Genomic DNA, 18,436 nt, shown 5'->3' with positions numbered 1-18,436 from the left:
CCACAGTGGCTGTTCAATAAAGGGTTACTGAGCTCTGGTTGCACGGGTCTAGGGCCAGGTCCAGCCTCAGCTGCCCAGAGCAATTCTGGAGGACAATGGGCTCATCCAGGAGCTGGGCATCAGCCCACTACACCGGCGACCTTGATATAGCTCTCAAAGATCCCCTTTTCACCCAAGTCCTAGCCCTCATCCCTACAGTTTGCTGTCTCCATCTGTTTCCTTGTCTGTCTTTCCCAGTGAGCTAAGAGACCCCTGAAAGCCAGACGTTGCATTTTTCCTCTGTTCCTCCCCTTGCCACTCCTTACTGGCTAGCCCAGAGCCTAGAACCTGGCAGGTGCTCAGTGCTCAGCAATGCTTTCACATGTGAGTGTAGGCAGAGGGGCTTTATGGTCCAAAGAATCCCTTGTGAAGGTAATGCTGAGGAAGGGGTGGGGTGGCTGGTGAGGCTCGATGAGAAGGTGGTGAGGCCTGGGCCAGCAGCCTCCTCTGACCAGCCGTGCAACTCCTCACTCATCCTTGTACAACATTCTGTCTCACCTATTAAGATTTTGCCACCTAGGGACCACATGACCACATCAGGAGATTCTGTGGTTCCCCACAGCTGGCCCAATGCACTGCCCTTGCCATCAAAGGCAACCCAGAGATGCAGGTGGGCTACTTCCTTATTGGAACCCTAACTACTTTTGGAGGAGTGCTTCCACGTGCCCAGCATGCCACCAAGTGCCTTATGCGCACTAGTTCATTTAACTCTCACAGAAGTCCCATGAGTTATGTTGGTCTTTCCCTCCCTGCCATTTTACACGTGAAAGAAATGAGGTTTGCAAAAGCTAAATATCTTTCTGATGTGCTCTTAAGCACTATGCTGGAACCCCCCAACAACTGACTTTTGTTTCCAATGGTGTCAGAGCTGAGAGAGTCCTTCAATGAGAAAATGAAGGCTCAGAGAAAAAAGAATCTCACCCAGGGTTACGGCAGAGCCGATGGAAGAGCCTGGACTAGAACCCTGCCTCTTGACTTCCTGCCCAGCTCCCACCCACTGCTGCACACTGAATCCAAAAGGAGTGACCTCCTCTGCCTCCCTGCCCGTCCAGCCAGTCACGAAGTTGACAGGGTGGGAAAGAGGCCCTCTTACCTTCCCGGCACCACTCTCTCCACTGACGACAATAGACTGGTTGACTGGCTCCATCAGACTCTTGACATTCCTGTAGGTCTGTTCACCCACAGTGAAGATGTGGGGCTTCAGTTTCTGAAACATCAAGGGGTGAAAGGTCATGCGAGCAAACGCCTATCTTCAAGGAGTAGTTGATCCAATGACGGCTGAGATGGGGAGCCTGCCCACAGCAGTGGCAGAGGCTTTGTCTAGAAAAATTTCCTGGAAGTAACAATGTTAGCCCAACTGTGGGCTTTACCCATTCATCTTCTCTCAGTTTGGAAGCAGTGCTGGCCTTGACCAGTCTATGACATTAACACTTTATCCTCCCATCTTATCTTACCTCAACAGTCTTATTCTGCTATTTATTATTTTATGTTATTGTACTTTGCAATTTGCAAGAACTTTCTTACAAGGTATTGCCTAAGAAGTCTGTACATTAGTTGGATAGCTAACTATATTTTATAGATGAGAAATCTGAGGTTCAGACAGGTTAAATAACCTTCTCAAGTCCCCACAGCAAATAAGTGCAGCCATGTGATTTGAATTCCAAAGTCACTGTTCTCCTTTCCATCAACGAGTATTAATTGCCCTCAATGTGCTGGGCACTGAGGAAACAGAGGGGACCAGGACATGGCTTTGCCTTTGAGGAAGCAGAGAGTCGGTCAGATATGGGCTCTCTGGCCAGGCCTCTCCTGGCTTCCACTTGTACACTAACCACGCGTGAGCCAGGCAACCTGCACAACGCACAGCCCGCGCAGCACCACCTGGCCGGGAATGACTGATAGGACATCACTCTGGATGGTGTCAGAACCGTCCCTCTCTCCCCCCTGCCCTCACCCCATCCACCTCCCACCTGGACTGTTACAAAGCCTCCAACTGTCCTCTGTCTCCTGTCTCACTTTCCTGAACCCAACTCCCCCAACTTCCAAGGTAATTATCCCCACAGTCGGCTCCGTTCACAGCCCCACCCCCACGCCTGATGAAGAACCTCTGTGGACACTCTGCCTGCTATGGTGCATCAGACCCTTCAACAGTCCTGGCTTATCTCATCTCCTGCCTCTCTCTGCAATACCTCCCTCTGGCCAGCAAGTCTGCTCTTGCTTCTCCCTGCACTTTAACATCAACTGGTCTATTCCCTGCCGCACCAGCTCCATCTTCACCTCCACAAGAAGTTACTTGGCAGACTTCCCTCGTGGTGCAGTGGTTAAGAATCTGCCCGCCAATGCAGGGGACACGGGTTCAAGCCCTGGCCCGGGAAGACCCCACATGCCGCGGAGCAACTAAGCCCGTGCGCCACAACTACTGAGCCTGTGCTCTAGAGCCCGCGAGCCACAGCTACTGAGCCCACGAGCCTAGAGCCCGTGCTCCACAACAAGAGAAGCCACCGCAATGAGAAGCCCGCGCATCGCAACAAAGAGAAGCCCCCGCTCGCCACAACCAGAGAAAGCCCGCGCACAGCAACGAACACCCAACACAGCCAAAAATAAATAAATAAAATAAATTTATATAAAAAAGAAGTTACTTGGTATTCCAATCAGTGGAGATAAACATGTGCTGAATTTTTTAGGGCAATCCTTATCACATGTCATTTTATCCTTTTCCCAAAAGAGTGGTTTGTTAAATACACAAACGTACCCTTATAAAGTCTTTCCTACTAATAAACTTACAAAGAAAATAAAAATCACCTGTCCTATGTCCCTATTTTAAGTTCCAAAATCAGCTGAACAAATATTTATCTCCAACTTTGCACCTACTGGTATATGTCCAAACTTCTGTAAGCTCCTGGTGGGCAGGGCCATGGCACCAGTAGACTCTGAATGACTACCTGGCTGGTGAATACATGGATAAGGACAGGGTAGCCTAGGGGAGGAGGGGGAGCCCTGAGGCCACAGGCAGCGGTGAGTCTTACCTGGGGCTGAGGAGCAGCGTGGTACTCTTGCATCAGCTCTGGTGAATAGAGCTGAGGGATGGGCTTGAAGGGGTTCAGAGCCACCAGGGTGCAGCCAGCGCTGGTGTAGAACGTGTCTGCCATGTACCGGGCCTGCAGACACCTCAGGACTGAGGCAGAGGTGCCTTTAGCAAACTCTGGCTCAAATGGAGACATAACTGCACATACAAACACCCGCCTAACAGCGCTCCCTCTGCAATTAGCCAAGAGCCATTAGATCCCAGCAGCTCCCTGAAGAGTAGGTACAAGATCTAATTAAGCCGAGCCCCACATCTGGAGCAAAGGCTGCACTGGGGAGCCCGGGGGCAGCTTCCAGGCAGAGGTCTGGCTCCAGGTCAGGAGTCCTGCCTGCCTTAGGCTGGCCAGGGGCAGCAGTGCTGAATACCCTCATCACACCTCCACCCCCTGGAGACGGCACACTCGAGGAGAGGGGGGCCCATACCTGTCTCCAGCGTCACAGGATTCACCTTGGTGAGGTCATCCAGCTGGTGCAGCGGGGCCTCCCCGCCCAGGAACTCCTGCAAATCTTCTCTGAGGGATCCCCCGCCGTGGGCATCAGAGCCTGAACTGTGGCCATTAACCTGGGAGGGAGTAACAGGGCCAGGAGAGCTGGGACTCAGACCAGCTGGCAGCTACATAAGGGTGGGGGCCTGTACAGCAGAAAGAGAACAGGCCTCTAGTATCATAGCCTGGTTGTTCAAACTTCAGCTCTGCCACTTACTAGGCCTGTGAGACTCGGTAAGTTACTTAACCTCTCTGAGCCACAGCTTCTTTATTTGTAGATTAGGAAAAATAAAATCAATTCACAGGGCTATTTGGAAGAAAAATAAGAAGACATATACAAAGCACTTAGTCAAGTGCCTGCCACATAACATGTACTCAGTAAATCAATAAATGCAATCCCCTCTCCTCTGCCATGAGTTCCAGCTTCTAGCCGGGCCAGCTACCAGCATTACTGGGCTGGCAGGGGTGGGGCCCAAGGTGGGGGGCTGCTACAGGAGAACTGCAAAGGAAAAGAACCATGGGTTGGCCCTTTTTTGAAAGAGACCATTCAGCTTGAGATGAAAACTCAGCTATGAGGTAGCCCCATGCCTTCAGCAGCCGCCTCTTGGGGCTTAAATTTAGCCTGGTTAATTAATTAGCTCCTGCTGCCCTGGTCTACTTGAGAAGAAGCCTGGCTCAGAAGTCAGATGAGGCCAAGAACGAGCACCAAGGGGAAGCGGCCCTTTCTCCCTCTCCCTTGCCCATCCTCGATGCCAACACTTTCCACATGTTTCCTCTCCCTGTTTTCCTCCTGTGATCCCATTGCTCCTCTTTTCTCTCTGGGGGCTGCAGGAAAGATGGTGTGGATAATAAAAGAAGACAGTAACTTGGCTGAAATCTGCTTCTGGAGGAAGGGGTCCGTGATATAACATGTGTGGGTTTCTAATGATACTACTTAACCTTAGAGTTCAAACCCTCAAGCCAAGGAGGCAAGTGTCATTTGAGAGGCCCAGTAATAAGTTTCTTTCCAAAGATGTTGCGTGTTCTCTGAACTTGGGCCCACGATGATGAATGTACAGAGCAGGCTCTTGGCCTCCAGGATAACTGCCAAGGTCAGAGCATGACTGGGTCTATGCGAATCCCTCTGCTCTAGGGGAAAAAAGAAAATCACTCACAAAACCATCCATAATTTTTTTTTTTTTTGCTTTTTTTTTTTGGTTGCGATGGGCCTTTGTTGCTGCGCGCGGCCTTTCTCTAGTTGCGGTGAGTGGGGGCTACTCTTCGTTGCAGTGCACGGGCTTCTCACTGTGGTGGCTTCTCTTGTTGCGGAGCACGGGCTCTAGGCGCATGGGCTTCGGTAGTTGCAGCACGCTGGCTCAGTAGTTGTGGCGCACGGGCTTAGTTGCTCCATGGCATCTGGGATCTTCCTGGACCAGGGATCGAACCCATGCCCCTGCACTGGCAGGCGGATTCTTTTTTTTTTTTTTGGCAGGCGGATTCTTAACCACTGCGCCACCAGGGAAGTCCCCCATCCATAATTTATGAACAGCTCTTATCCTTCCAGAGAGGCAGCTGAGTATCATGGTCCTTGACTTGGACTTGAAAGCTAGATTGCCTGGGTTTGAATCCTGATTCTACCACTTCCTAGCTGTATAATCTTGTGTAAGTTTCTTAATCTCTTTGTGCCTCAATTCTCCTCATCTGTAAAATGGGAATGGTGGTAGCATCTACCTCATAGATGCTAACAAGCACATAAAGTATTTAGAAAAGGCATCTGGTCTCTTCCACCAAAAGTTAGCTATTATAATATAATTTTGTTAAAAGCAGTCCTTCTAATTAGGCAATAATATATTAAAGGCCTTAAAACTACGTATGTCCCTTAAGCCTGCAATTCTTCTTCTAGAACATGATCCTATGCAAAGGTCATAAAAATGTTCAGTATATATAGAAACATTTACAACTGCAAAACAATTGAAAATAACCCAAATGTCCAAATAGTAGCTTAAATTATAGTACATCCTTACAATGGAAGAAAGCAGGTTACAAAGAGAATGATACCTTTAAATATTTTAAAAATACATATTTACGGAAAAAAATCTAGGATATTCTCTGAAATGTCGGTTATCTCTGGGCAGTACAATTATGGGTAACTTTAATGTTCTTTTTGCTTACCTATATTTCCCACATTGCTTATAATGAACTTGACCTTGAATAAGTCACTTAACTGCTCTGAGCCTTATCTCCAAAATGGGGATATAATAGCACTATATATATAATATGGTATCTTTCTCAAGGACTAAACAAAACTATATGTGTAAAATGCTTAGTACAGTGCCTACTATACAGCAAGGGCTCAACAAAGAGCAGCTGCTAGTACAGTTACGATAAATGTCACTGCTTTTTAAATAAGAAATAAGTCAAAAATGGACAATAAAAAAAGCCCAGAGCAGATGACTGTCCTGCATGCTTCTCTCCAGCCTTCAAGCCTGTTTCATCAGCCAAAAGGCTGGGAGAAGGTCAAGTAGCAGAGTCTACCATAACTCCCTTGAGGCTGGCTGACCTCACTCTCAGTTATCCTGCCTTACCTGCCTAGGACTCCACTAGACCATGATCTCCTAAAGGGCAGGAATCATCTGCCTCAGGCCAGTGGCAACACTCAGTAAATACAAATTCAGCAAATATCTACTGGCATTGTCTTTGGACCAAGAGGTGCATGTGAAGGATGATATGGGTATGAGATAGGGCTCCACAGTGAAGGGCAGGACGGGGGCCATAGGAGCCTTTCAGAGGCTGAGGCCTGGAGTAAGGGCAGGTTTCAAGTCCCTACAGCAACCCACCGTGGACTCCATGATCCATTCATCAGAATTCTTGTGTATTTCCACCTAGGTCCTCTTCTCTCACATTTTTGCACAGGCTGACCTCTTGGCCTGAACTGCTTATTTCCTTCTCCACCTGGCTAATTCCTACTTTTTTTTTTTGCCACACTGCATGTCACGCAGGACCTTAGTTCCCCAACCAGGGCTTGAACCCGTGCCCCCTGCAGTGGGAGGGCGGAGTCTTAACCACTGGACTGCCAGGGAAGTCCCAATTCCTACTTATTCTTTAAGACTCAGCTTCAAGGAACACCTCCTCTTGGAGGCCACAGCCTTCCACTTGCCTTAATAACTCAGGCTGTGAGGGACATCTCTCAGGACTCCCTCACCAGCTCAGGCTTGTAAGGTCACCAAAACGCCCTAAGGATTCCCTCACCCAGCCCATCTTACCCATCCCAGGGAAAAGAGCTAAAAACCACAACAGGGGAGATTCAAATTAGGTATCAGGAAGAGCTTCTTGGAAACAGGTGAAAGGCACTGGAATGACTATCTGAAGACAGAAAAGAAGAAAGACCTTTAAGGGGTCTTTCCCTTCTTTCCAGGTCAGAGCAGTGGAAGCTTCATTCAGGTAAATGAAAGATGCGGAGGTGCCTCAGGTGCCTGAGGGCCAGGGTTATCGAAGGGTGAGGGTTTACCTGCTGGAGCATCCTGCTTCAATGTGGTCAGCCAGGGTTCTGGGTCGCAGGCACAAGGAGTGCTATCCACCTGGTCATGGGGGCACAGGCTGGGGCATGAGTCCTGCAAAGGGCTCAGTTCTTGAGGAATCTCTGAGACGAATCACCCTAGAGCCTGTGGCATGAGAGGGAAGACAAGGGGCACACACAGGTGACGGCTTCTCCAGGGTGACTCACTCCTGCTCCTCACACCAAGCAGGAAGAACCAAAATGAGAACCCGGGTGAGCCTGGGCAGAGAGGGAGAGTCTGTGCCGCCCCCTGCCGATGAGGGAACAGGGGAAACTTACAGGAGCCTCCAGAGGCGCCCTGGGCTCCTTCAGGGCCAGTTTTACTACGGGGTGTGAGGTGGGGCTGCAAATCTTCTGAGTCAGCGTGCCATGCAGGATGAGGACACCGGAAGACAGAGATGCCTCGTGCCCTATCCTCTCCAGCACACAGAAATGTCCTATCTTAGTACCGTCAGTAGTCAGTGGGGTTGCTGTGTGGGACGGAAGCCACAGCTCAGTCCTTCACTGGTAAGCCATCACACCTTCCCCATGCACCTTCATTCCTCATCTTGTCTACCTCACAGGGAGTGGCAGAGAAGGGCAACCAGGTGAAAGCACCCTACAAAGTACAACTCTGAATATTCATTCAGAGGGGAAATATTGTTAGGACTAAAGATGCAGGATCCATTTGGAAGCACTAATCAAGTGGAACAGTTCGGTGTCAACTTTAAGAAGGCAAAGATTTCAGAGGAGGGGAACCCGTCCGAGAGAGCCGGTGTTGTGAAGCTGGGCTTAGGCCAATCTCTGAAAAACTGTAAGTGACTCATAGACCTGGAATTTCCCAGGCTTCACACCTCCCCAGCAAGGAAGGATGAGGATGAGAATGAGGGGTGTCAGTAATGAATTGACCTTGGTGGAGACTTTCTTGAGCCCCTGAATACATCCAGCCTTTGAAAGACCTCAGGGATAGGGGCTGCCATGGAAACTGGAAAAACGACAATTCAGTCAGAAGAGGGCATCAGGACTGTGGTGGACACATTCACCCTGGACACTGGCTGGATCCCATCCAGGGGACAGCCATGCAGAGGGCTCCAGAGACTCAAGGCCAACAAAGTTCCCTCAACTAGAAGCTCATCTTAAGAGAGAGGATCAGAGGGGAACACAACAGGTTGTAGGGTTAGAATCCAAAGCCCACAACCCCTCAAAAGCAGCCTTATTCCGTTCCCTCATTTGCAAAAAGGACTACTAATACCCAGACCTCACAATGCTGAGTTAAGGATCAAATGGGATAGTACCTCTGAGACCGCTTTGCAAATGCTGGTTATTATGACGCAGGGTCCACTTCTTGCCAGAATCAAGTCAGATTAGAGCGGTTCTCTCCAGTTCTCCCAGCTCTTGCTCCCTGTCGGCTTCGCGATTACCAGCCAAGAATTTCTGGTAAGGGAGTGACCACTGTGGGCAGGAGGGAGACGATAATGAATAGATGAAAACCCCTAGTCAGAGCAGGTGGCAACCTGAACAACAGCTCTCCCCCTCCCTCCTCCCCTCCAGCCTCCGGTTCTCCTCGGCTCAGACGACAGTGGGAGGGCAGACAAGAAGAGCAGGGTAAGGGTCCTGGGAGCCCCGCCCCCAGGTTCCCGGCGGGAACGGACACTCCTTGTCCCCGCGAGGTGCCCGTCGGGCCCAGGGCTGGGATGCCGCTCCGGAAGCACCTGGCACGGGGACAGTATGTCCTTCCTGGGAAGGTGGACGTGACCCCAGCCAAGGGCACGGCTGCCCCGACGCCTCCCGGGGCCAGCCGCCCCCTCCCAGGTCCCTAGCCAAGGAGAGGAGAGGAGCGGGACCTTTCCCCTACCCCGGGCCGCCTCCTGCCGGCTCGGTGGTGAGTGACTATGAAAGGTTCTTGTTCTGGAAAAAGGCAAAGAGCTGGGCTACCTCTTCCTGGGATACGAGAGGGTCAAAAAGAAAAGGCAAAGGGAAGGGAAACGGCGCTTTGGAAAGGGGAGGGAGAGACGCCCCCCTTCTTCCCCAGCGCCGCGGGGGCCCACCGGCCTCCCCTGTCCCTTCGGGCACGCAAAGGGCTTCGGACCCGGCTGGGGGTGGCACTCACCGGTCCCACGGCCTGAGCCGCCCAGCGTGCGGCCCCCGCCGGCCAGACTGGAAAGGCAGACGGGCGGGCCGGGTGAGGCGGCGGGAAGAGCCCGGGTAGGGGTGGGCGGAGGCGGGGTCAGGAGCCAGCCGGAAAGGAGGAAAAGCAGGGAACGCCGGGTCGCAGCCGCGGGCTGCAGCTGGGGCCAAGTGCCTGGGAGCCGGCACGCTCCTCCCTTGGGGCGGGGCGCGCACTCGCTGCGCGGGGCGCACGTGGCTCGTCCGGGGCGCCGGCATCCGGAGTTGGGGGCTTGCTCCAGGACAAAATATTCTGAGAACCTGGGGTAAGATGCAGAAGAGAAGAGAGGGAGGGCTTCAGGGCCTCCGGGCCCTGACGGGGCTGTGGGTCTCGCCGTAGGGAGACCAGGCGCCCTGGCCACCCCCACCCCCCACTGACGAGGCCTCGCCGTGGGGTCTGAGGGCCAATAGTGAGGTGCGGGAAGCGCCTTTCCCGCCCGAGCTCGTCTTACCGACCTGCCGGAGGCCAAGGCCCGAGAGCACCTGGGCTAGGCAAGCCCTTGACAGGGAAGGACGCGCACGGGGAGCCTGCAGGGCGTGGGAAACGCGCACCCTCGTGGGCGGGGACGCGCGCGGGGGACCGGCCCAGAAACGCAGGCCGCCCGGCGTCGGCCGGAAGCGCTGTTCGGGAGGCGGAAGCGGCTGGCTCGCGCGTGTCCCGCCCTTGCGGGGGTATCCCGTGCCCCGGCACTCTTACGGGTCCCTCTACCTCTGGGCGCAGAGACCACCAGGAACACGTGAGGTATAACGGCCGGCGCGGCCGGGGCGCGTGTCTGTCGGGAAAAGCGCTCTTTTATTTTTAAAGGCCAGCAGGTTTGGATCGATTTGTTCTCGGGAGGTAATGCTGCTGGGCCCAGATAGGCCATTACGCATGCATGCGTTCTTTTATTCAATATGGTTCTTGTTTGGCCAACAAATGTGTTCTTCCCAGGTGCCACGTTTCAGACATGGATATGTGGCAGAGAGGTGTTTTATATCCCTTTAAAACAATTAACACTAGTGTGTACTTTACGGCCCCTACTCCTCCTCCACGATTAGCATCCATTCTACCTACCTACACCTTAACCTGTAAATGAGGTAAGGAGTAGCCCGGGGCTCAGGAGATAACTGGAGGATTCGCATTTTGTACTAGAGGCAGGAGGTTCAGAGAGGCTCAGGACAGAAACCCGGGCCCCCAACTCCAAAGTATACTTAAATACCTTCTCTTTCCCTGTCCCTCTTCTCCTCCCGTCTCAGATTTGACTCTAAATCATTAGTGAGGTATATTCAATTTTCATTATATTATCTTCATGACCTTTACATACTTTGTAGTAGGAACTTCTATCCTACCGTGAGTCCACTCTCAGGTTATGTATCTCAAATTCACTTTCTTTGTGAGTCTGCCTTATACTGAGAATAGCTATAACATTTTATCCAGTAATTTCATACTATTAGTATGACATTCTTATCCTCAGATATTAGTGTTAGGCTTCTTCCAGCAGTCCTTGTAAGGGGAATCGCAAGTCCTAGGTTCTGCTCCGAAACTCAGGAATAAGAGTAAAATCAAGTCAGGTGCATATTTATGCAAATTACCAAGTCATGTACATATATATGCCAGTTCCACAGGAACGTTGCTTTCCACAAATGCATCTTAGTTCTCCTACCAGGGATCAAACCCGTGCCCCCTGCAATGGAAGCAAAGAGTCTTTAACTACTGGACTGCCAGATTAGCCCCATCCCTTTGCTCTTGTTTTCACAGGAAGAAGAAAAAATGTCTCAAAAGCAGATGAAGGAAGCTTTTGTCAGTAACCACAATGGAACGAGCGTGCTGGAAATCACCGAGGGCTTGTGCTTACCTGCACTCTGTATCCTGTGTAGAGGGCTCCTGATCATTGTCTCACAGCACTTATGTTGTTCTTCACATACCTGGAGAACTCGATTCTTCATTGACTTTGCTTTCCTGATAGTTCCCCTGGTGACCACTTTGACCATTTTCGCTTCATTTGTCCTCCTTGAGTATCTCATTGTAATTATCTTTGGGGCAGGGCTGCTCTATGAAACATACTGCAGGAGAACTTGCTATGCCAGAATGCCTGTCGGGAAAATCCTTGAAAAATTCTTGAAAATCAGTATAGAATCAGAATACATTCCAGCCATCTCCTGTTTCCGTGTAATTAACAGTGCATTTACTGCTGTTGCCATTTTGGCTGTGGACTTCCCTCTTTTTCCCAGAAGATTTGCCAAAACCGAGCTCTATGGGACAGGAGCAATGGATTTTGGAGTAGGAGGCTTCATTTTTGGGACTGCAATGGTTTGTCCAGAGGTTAGGAGAAAATATACAAAAGGGTCCAGACTTTATCTTACAAAGTCATTGTACTCTGTTTGGCCATTAGTCTTCCTAGGAGTGGGACGATTAGTCATTATAAAATCCATAGGCTATCAGGAACATTTAACTGAGTATGGAGTTCACTGGAACTTTTTCTTTACCTTAATAGTTGTGAAATTGATAACATCACTGCTTTTGATTATTTTTCCCCTAAATAAATCCTGGATTGTGGCCATCAGCATTACTGTATTCTACCAGCTAGCCCTTGATTTTACCCCACTGAAAAGGTTAATTTTGTATGGCAGTGATGGCAGTGGCACAAGGGTTGGTTTATTAAATGCCAACCGAGAAGGAATAAGCTCTACCTTGGGGTATGTGGCAATACACATGGCTGGTGTTCAAACAGGATCATACGTACTTAAAAAAAGATCACATATCAAAGACTGGATAAAAGTAGCATGTTGTATTCTATTGACAGCTATTGGCTTCTTCATATCTCTTTACATAGTTCAGGTAAATGTAGAAGTAGCATCTCGAAGAATGGCCAATTTAGCCTTTTGTATTTGGATAGTTGCTTCTTGCCTGATCCTTCTTAGTAGTTTATTACTGGGTGATATAATTTTGAATTTTGCCAAATTTCTAATTAAAGGGGCAACAGTACCATGTTCTTGGAAAATTATCCAGTCACCTGCTGCAAATAGAAAGTATTCAGAATCTCTAGTCTCTGAAGCTGAAAGAAAGGAACCCACTCTTTGTTTAATCACAGCAATGAACAGAAACCAGTTAATTTTTTTCTTGCTGTCAAATGTAACAACTGGCCTAGTCAACCTGTTGGTAGATACATTACACAGCAGTACCTTGTGGGCCTTATTTGTACTCAATCTCTACATGTTTACCAACTGCTTAGTTATATATGTGCTGCACTTGCAAGATAAGACGGTAAAATTTTGGTGATCAGTACAGGTAGTATATGTTTTGAGCAATGTTATTTTAATGAGGAAGAATAAATACAAAATGGGCTTTTGGCAACTCAGTGTTAAGTGTATTTTATTATAAAATTTTCATTCCTACTCTAACAGTAGTGATGCTTAATATTTTAAATGTATCTCAACACCATGTAAAACAAACCAATACAGAAGAAACAAAGCCTCTTGACTTGTTAGAATATTTATAAATTTCAGTATTTTAAAGAAACTGTTGTGTTTACAGTTGTGATACTGGAAGATTGGAGGGTGAGGAGGAGGATTTTTACTTTCCATCTTTTTTTTTTTAAAATAAATTTATTTTATTTTGGGCTGTGTTGGGTCTTCATTGTTGCACACGGGCTTTCTCTAGTTGTGGTGAGCGGGGGCTACTCTTCGTTGCGGTGCACGGGCTTCTCACTGCGGTGGCTTCCCTTGTTGCGGAGCACGGGCTCTAGGCGCACAGGCTTCAGTAGTTGTGTGGCTCACGGGCTCAGTAGTTGTGGCACGCGGGCTCTAGAGCGCAGGCTCAATAGTTGTGGTGCACGGGCTTAGTTGCTCCGTGGCCTGTGGGATCTTTCTGGACCAGGGCTTGAACCCGTGTCCCCTGCATTGGCAGGCAGATTCCTAACCACTGCGCCCCCAGGGAAGCCCCTACTTTCCATCTTATATCACCTATTATTCTGTATTTTTTATTGTATGTATTTTATAACATTTACATTAAAATCTCAGTTGTGGAACTGTCAACACTACTGCTCAATTTTAGTCTTTAAGAAACCTCAGTATAAGAAAGCAAATGTTTAAAATCAAATACTTAAAAAGTCAGAAAACAGTTAAATCCTCCATAGAATAGATGGAATTATTTGTTGTGGTTTATATACTTCATAATTAATGAGACAATAGTTTTGCCTTGAGACAAAGCTGTTGCCTCAAGGCAAAACTAGTCATTTTTTTAGCCTACTTTCTGCTAGGGATGATAAGCAAAAATTTCCTGATATCTTGGATCCTGCAATCTAATGGGGGAAACACATTAAACAACTGTTATAAACTATGTTAAGTCATAAAGTATAGGTTGCCAAGAGTGTCAAATCAAGAATTGACTTTACAGTAGAGTCAAGAAAGTTTTCCCCACAGATGGTATTTTTTGAGCTAGAGCTGATGGATGGGACGAGGAGTTAGTGTTTGTGTGTCTACGGACTAGAGGGGCATATGCTGGTAAGGGTGGGGGTAAACAGCAAATATGACTATTATACTAATTAGTTTACTTCAATTTGTTATATTGATGATGGCTAATTTGGTATTTATGTGGCATTTTATCCTTGCTAACTACAATCAGTTATATTTGGAGGTAATCTATTATTAAAAGAAGTTTCCCCCTAAAAAAATCAGTCTTTTGAACAGTTATATAGCTATAAAAACAAAAGTCAGATTTTATTTTCAATTAAAAAGGAAGACTTGGGGCTTCCCTGGTGGCACAGTGGTTGAGAGTCTGCCTGCCGATGCAGAGGACACGGGTTTGTGCCCCGGTCCGGGAAGATCCCACATGCAGCGGAGCAGCTGGGCCCGTGAGCCATGGCCGCTGGGCCTGCGCGTGCGGAGCCTGTGCTCTGCAACGGGAGAGGCCACAACAGTGAGAGGCCCGCGTACGGCAAAAAAAAAAAAAAAAAAAAAGGAAAACTTGAGGGACTTCCCTGGCAGTCCGATGGTTAAGCCTTCGAATTTCAATGCAGTGGGTGTGGGTTCAGTCCCTGGTTAGGGAGTTAGGATCCCACATGCCTCAGGGCCAAAAAAACAAAAATGTAAAACAGAAGCAATATTGTAACGAATTCAATAAAGACTGAAAAAAAAAACTTGAAATTTAATCAATAAGATTATAGTGTGTAAATTAAGCATGACTAGGAAAGGTGATTGGTTTTCCTGCTATGTCACAGTGCTAATATCCTACAACTTACCTGTTCAAAGCATTCATAGGAGGCTGAGAGGCTCTAACCATATTGTCCTCTCATTAAAAAAATAGTAATTTAAAGTATTTGATGACAATGAGCATGTGTCTAATTGGTCTGCTGCTTCTTGTCCTAGGTCTTAAATATCTCTCAGTAAGTTTGTCTCCCAGTTACAGACATTGAATCACAACTAAGAATGAAATGTACTGTGTGTTTATTCCACCTCCAGTTAGGGAAGTCATGTAAGAGAAAGCTAATGAAATTGCATTAATAGAAACAGAAATTAATAAGGAAAAAAAAGACCATTCTGACTTGATTTTATAGAAGAGAAAGAGATCATTCAATAAAGATTTACTGAGTTCCAGTAGGCCAGATATAGGTCCCGGGGGAGACAAAAGAAAATAAGATCCAGCCCTCAAGGAGCTTACATTTTAACTTGTGGATCTTATTTTTCCTTTAAAATTTGTTTAGTGGGGAAAATGTACCTCTGTTTTTGACAGATAGAACACAACTTCCCACTGTCAGGTCATGAAAAAGAAAACCCAATTCACAGATACTCAGATCTGGACAACTGTGGCAATTTAAATAACATCCTGCTGTTGATTTTGCTACCACATAAAACAATGTGGTTATTACAGTGAAAACAACAGTATGTATTCTAATGAATTTTCAGCTGTCAATTTTGAGGACAGAGAAGCGAGGGGGAAAGAGAAGAAAGGAAGAATATAATCCAGTCTAGGACCTTATCCTATGACCTTCAGTAAGTGACTCATTCCCATGCCTTTAATTTTACACAATTAGAAACTGGGGATGTCTACCACATATATATTAATAGCTTTGTGTTCAGAAAATGACAATTTTTATTGAGCACCTTGTCCAATAGGTTGTATAAGTTATACAAAAACATACTTTGCTCCCTAGGAATTTGTGTATAGTCTATGAAGATAGGAGTATAAGGAACAAATCAATATTTTTTTTTTTTCTCAAATCAATATTCTTCTTTTCTTTTAAACTCAGGTAGCTTGGAGACTAGTCATATCTCATTTATGTCAGAGTTTTGTGCTTGGCTTCTCACACATTGTTGACCTCCCAGAGAAGAAAAAGAATGGTATTTTGCTGATAATTTACCACATCTCCATCACACCAACTGTTCTTTACGAGGTACCAGCAAAATATCTTCTGCTGTTGATTGCCCACTCTTTCTTGGCCTTTAAAATTCTTTACCCTTTCCCTTCACATTGCCAATATCGAAATTTAAAAAAGGCAACAACTGGCTTTTTTTTTTTTTTTTTTTTGCGGTACGCAGGCCTCTCACTGTTGTGCCCTCTCCCGTTGCGGAGCACAGGCTCCGGACGCGCAGGCTCAGCGGCATGTGGGATCTTCCCGAAGCGGGGCACGAACCCGTGTCCCCTGCATCGGCAGGCAGACTCTCAACCACTGCGCCACCAGGGAAGCCCCTGGCTTTTTTATGCAATCATTTATTTTGTTAATTAAAGGTAAGCTCTCTGAGGCAGATACTTAGTCATGAAATATTTGCTGCAGCACTAAATATTATATTTGCTTAGTTGAAAATAGACCAATAGCGAAAAAGAGTGCCTGCTCTAAAATGAAGATACATAATTAAAACGTCTAAAAACTGTTTTACAGGGAAGTAATTGTCTAAGCATTTTCCCCTCAAATGTTGGTTTTATCACAGTTGTAGCGCCCAGGCTACCTCCTTGAGAAAGAGCAATTTATCAAGCACAATTAGCTTTTTAACCTTACAATAAGTACTTATTAAATACCTATAGTATGTGAAACATTGTCCAAAGATACTAAGCAGTGTGCTCAAATCCAAATCAGGGAAAGTAATCTCAGATGGAAAGAGACTGTTCTGGTCTCCTCGTTTTGTTACGTTTTATATCTGGGTTTTAATGCCTTTTCTAACTTAGATTTAAACCCCCAGGGTGAATACTCTTTCTTTGCTAGTACCCAGTGTGTACTCAGTAATGAAAGTTATTAAAGTTAGCACCTATATATTGAACTTGTCATTTTCAATGTCCTTTACCAACCGTCATCCAAAGTAAGTTTAAAAGGTATAAAGTAGGCACATTAACCGACATAGTCTTTAGAGGAGCACCTACAGATCTTAAAAGCCACAGTATTCTTTTTCCTTGGGAGCGTTTTACATAAAACACAAGATTCTCTAAAAATGTGCAGGTTTTGGCTATGTAGTCTAACTTGTCAGAACCTACATGCACATCCTATATGCCTATTGAATTTAAGCTAAGGACCATACACTGTTCTGCTCTCCTAACATGGCCAAAGACATAAATACTTACTGGATAATCACACCTTTGGGACTGAACAATGGTTCTTCCAGTTTACTATGTTACCTAACCTAACAGTGACCACACAATGTCGTTAAGTCAACGTGGCTAAGGGGTTGCATGCACTATGAGGTTATTTGTTGCGAATCTCTACGGTTTCATGTGGTGACCAAAATACTTTTTAAAGACCAGTATCACAGCTCTAGCCTATTCTACCAGGATTAGTTAGTTGTAAGAGCAGCAAATGTATTGATCCTTAAAATCGTGAAGACTTTCATAGGCACAATACTTTCCAACAACTATATTGGCCTCCAAAGCCTTCAGGGTAGGAACCGAGTACATGATGGCACGCTGTGGCTTGTCAGCAGCTCTGCTTCTCAGGAGAGGGTCAGAGGGAAGGGCCTTTGGCCAGCACCAGCACTTTGCCCAAGGGAATCAGTGTCCTTTCTGAGCCTCTAAGTTAATATTAACCCAGTCCAAGAAGTTTCTCTGCCCAGGACGCATACACAAGCCACTCTCCACATAGTCTTCTATTTGTCTCTAGTGTAACAACGACAACGAAAAGCTGTCAGCACTTAAATATTTTCTGCCCCCTCGGCGAGATCGCGAATCGAGTCTGGGAAGCAGTAATCCGGGGGGCTCCTGGTAGATCAGGGGGTCAGGGAAAGCGGCGTCAAGGACCCAGAGTTTGTCCCTTAGCCCCCAGATGCACGTCTCCACTCCCTCACTCCCACCTTTTGCTCTCACTGATTTGGAAAGCCTCAGCTCCTGCCCACTTACCCAAGTCCTCACTGGGCCCCGACCCTCGGATCGGCCCTGAGTCACTTCGGCTCCGCTCCCTTCGCCCCTCGGCCCTCGGGAGAGCGGTTTCCAGGCCCGCGCAGCGGAGGACTGAGTTTAGGCCTACTCATTCCTCATAGCAGCCCTATTTCGTATTTATTTGAGTAGCTAGACTTAGTGGAAGGTGCCGGTAACGCGTTGGAGACACCCGGGGGAGCAACCCACCGCCTCCGCTAGGGCTTCGAAAAACGCGACTCAGGAGCGTGGGTCTGGAGTCTCGCGAGAGGAGGCGGGGCTCCCGCCCGGCGCTCTCGGCCCCTCCCTGCCCCACCCTCCCCACGTCCCCCGCCTTCCCTCCCCCACTCCCCGTGGCGCCAGCGGCTGACTGAGCCTGGAGAGGAAACGGTATTCGGAGCCGCGCTCCCGCCCAGGCCGGCCCTGACGCGGGCCTTGTCAGCCGGTAACGGGGAGCCGAGGTGGGGGTCAGGGAGGCGACCACGAAAACGGTGAAAGTCAGAACCGGGAGGCTCCTCCGAGAATGGCTAGGAAATGGTCTGAGCCTCCCACCTCGGACTCCGCAGAGCTGAGGCGGGGTCGACCCCTCCCAGGGGCGGGGTCGCGCTGGGCAACTGCAGCCCAGGGGACTCACTGGGCGGGGCTCGCCCTTAAAGGGGGAGAAGGGGTCAGCTGGAGGCTGAGGGCCCCCGGGCAGCGGAGCGGAGGCCGGGGGTGGGGTCCTAGAGCCGAGACTCCGCTGACGGGCTAGGGAAGCCCCAGGGCCGGCGGGTCCCCTGCGCCTCTCCTTTGGACCCTGACTGGAGGCCGGCGGGGTGGGTGTGGGGGGTGGGGAGG

The 18,436-nt window shown here is 48.2% G+C and overlaps 3 protein-coding genes across 9 annotated transcripts in view; 2 read left to right on the top strand and 1 right to left on the bottom strand.

The window, feature by feature from the left end:
• Positions 1-9,303, bottom strand: part of MYO19 (myosin XIX) — a 34,008-nt gene extending 24,705 nt beyond the window's left edge. The window contains exons 1-6 of the mRNA XM_082861130.1: positions 9,230-9,303; positions 8,415-8,571; positions 7,093-7,246; positions 3,544-3,682; positions 3,063-3,211; positions 1,133-1,246 (exon numbers count right to left, since the gene is read on the bottom strand). Of these exons, the coding sequence (XP_082717256.1) occupies positions 1,133-1,246; positions 3,063-3,211; positions 3,544-3,682; positions 7,093-7,104 (414 nt within the window). The 5' untranslated portion in view covers positions 7,105-7,246; positions 8,415-8,571; positions 9,230-9,303. The remainder of the gene's footprint in view (positions 1-1,132; positions 1,247-3,062; positions 3,212-3,543; positions 3,683-7,092; positions 7,247-8,414; positions 8,572-9,229) is intronic.
• Positions 9,304-9,928: 625 nt separating this feature from the next.
• PIGW (phosphatidylinositol glycan anchor biosynthesis class W) lies at positions 9,929-13,129 on the top strand. Its single transcript, XM_082861131.1, has 2 exons — positions 9,929-10,027; positions 11,024-13,129. The coding sequence occupies exon 2, from the start codon at positions 11,036-11,038 to the stop codon at positions 12,542-12,544; it is 1,509 nt and encodes a 502-aa protein (XP_082717257.1). The 5' UTR covers positions 9,929-10,027; positions 11,024-11,035; the 3' UTR covers positions 12,545-13,129.
• A 4,851-nt stretch (positions 13,130-17,980) lies between these two features.
• GGNBP2 (gametogenetin binding protein 2) overlaps positions 17,981-18,436 on the top strand; it is a 31,318-nt gene continuing 30,862 nt past the window's right edge. The window contains exon 1 of one of the 7 annotated variants that reach the window (XM_082861728.1): positions 17,981-18,060. The gene's annotated coding sequence lies outside the window, so the exon portion shown is untranslated. The remainder of the gene's footprint in view (positions 18,061-18,436) is intronic. The other 6 variants (XM_082861727.1, XM_082861724.1, XM_082861726.1 and 3 more) reach the window with 6 other exon arrangements.

The sequence above is a fragment of the Leucopleurus acutus genome (genome assembly GCF_964270905.1).
Source record: "Leucopleurus acutus genome assembly, chromosome: 19".
Taxonomy (NCBI): domain Eukaryota; kingdom Metazoa; phylum Chordata; class Mammalia; order Artiodactyla; family Delphinidae; genus Leucopleurus; species Leucopleurus acutus.
The sequence above is the reverse complement of the archived record's forward strand: the minus strand, read 5'-3'. Positions and strand labels throughout refer to the sequence as shown.

Excerpts from the sequence above, each read along its gene's own strand:
- PIGW (XM_082861131.1), top strand. The coding sequence starts at position 11,036 with ATGTCTCAAAAGCAGATGAAGGAAGCTTTTGTCAGTAACCACAATGGA.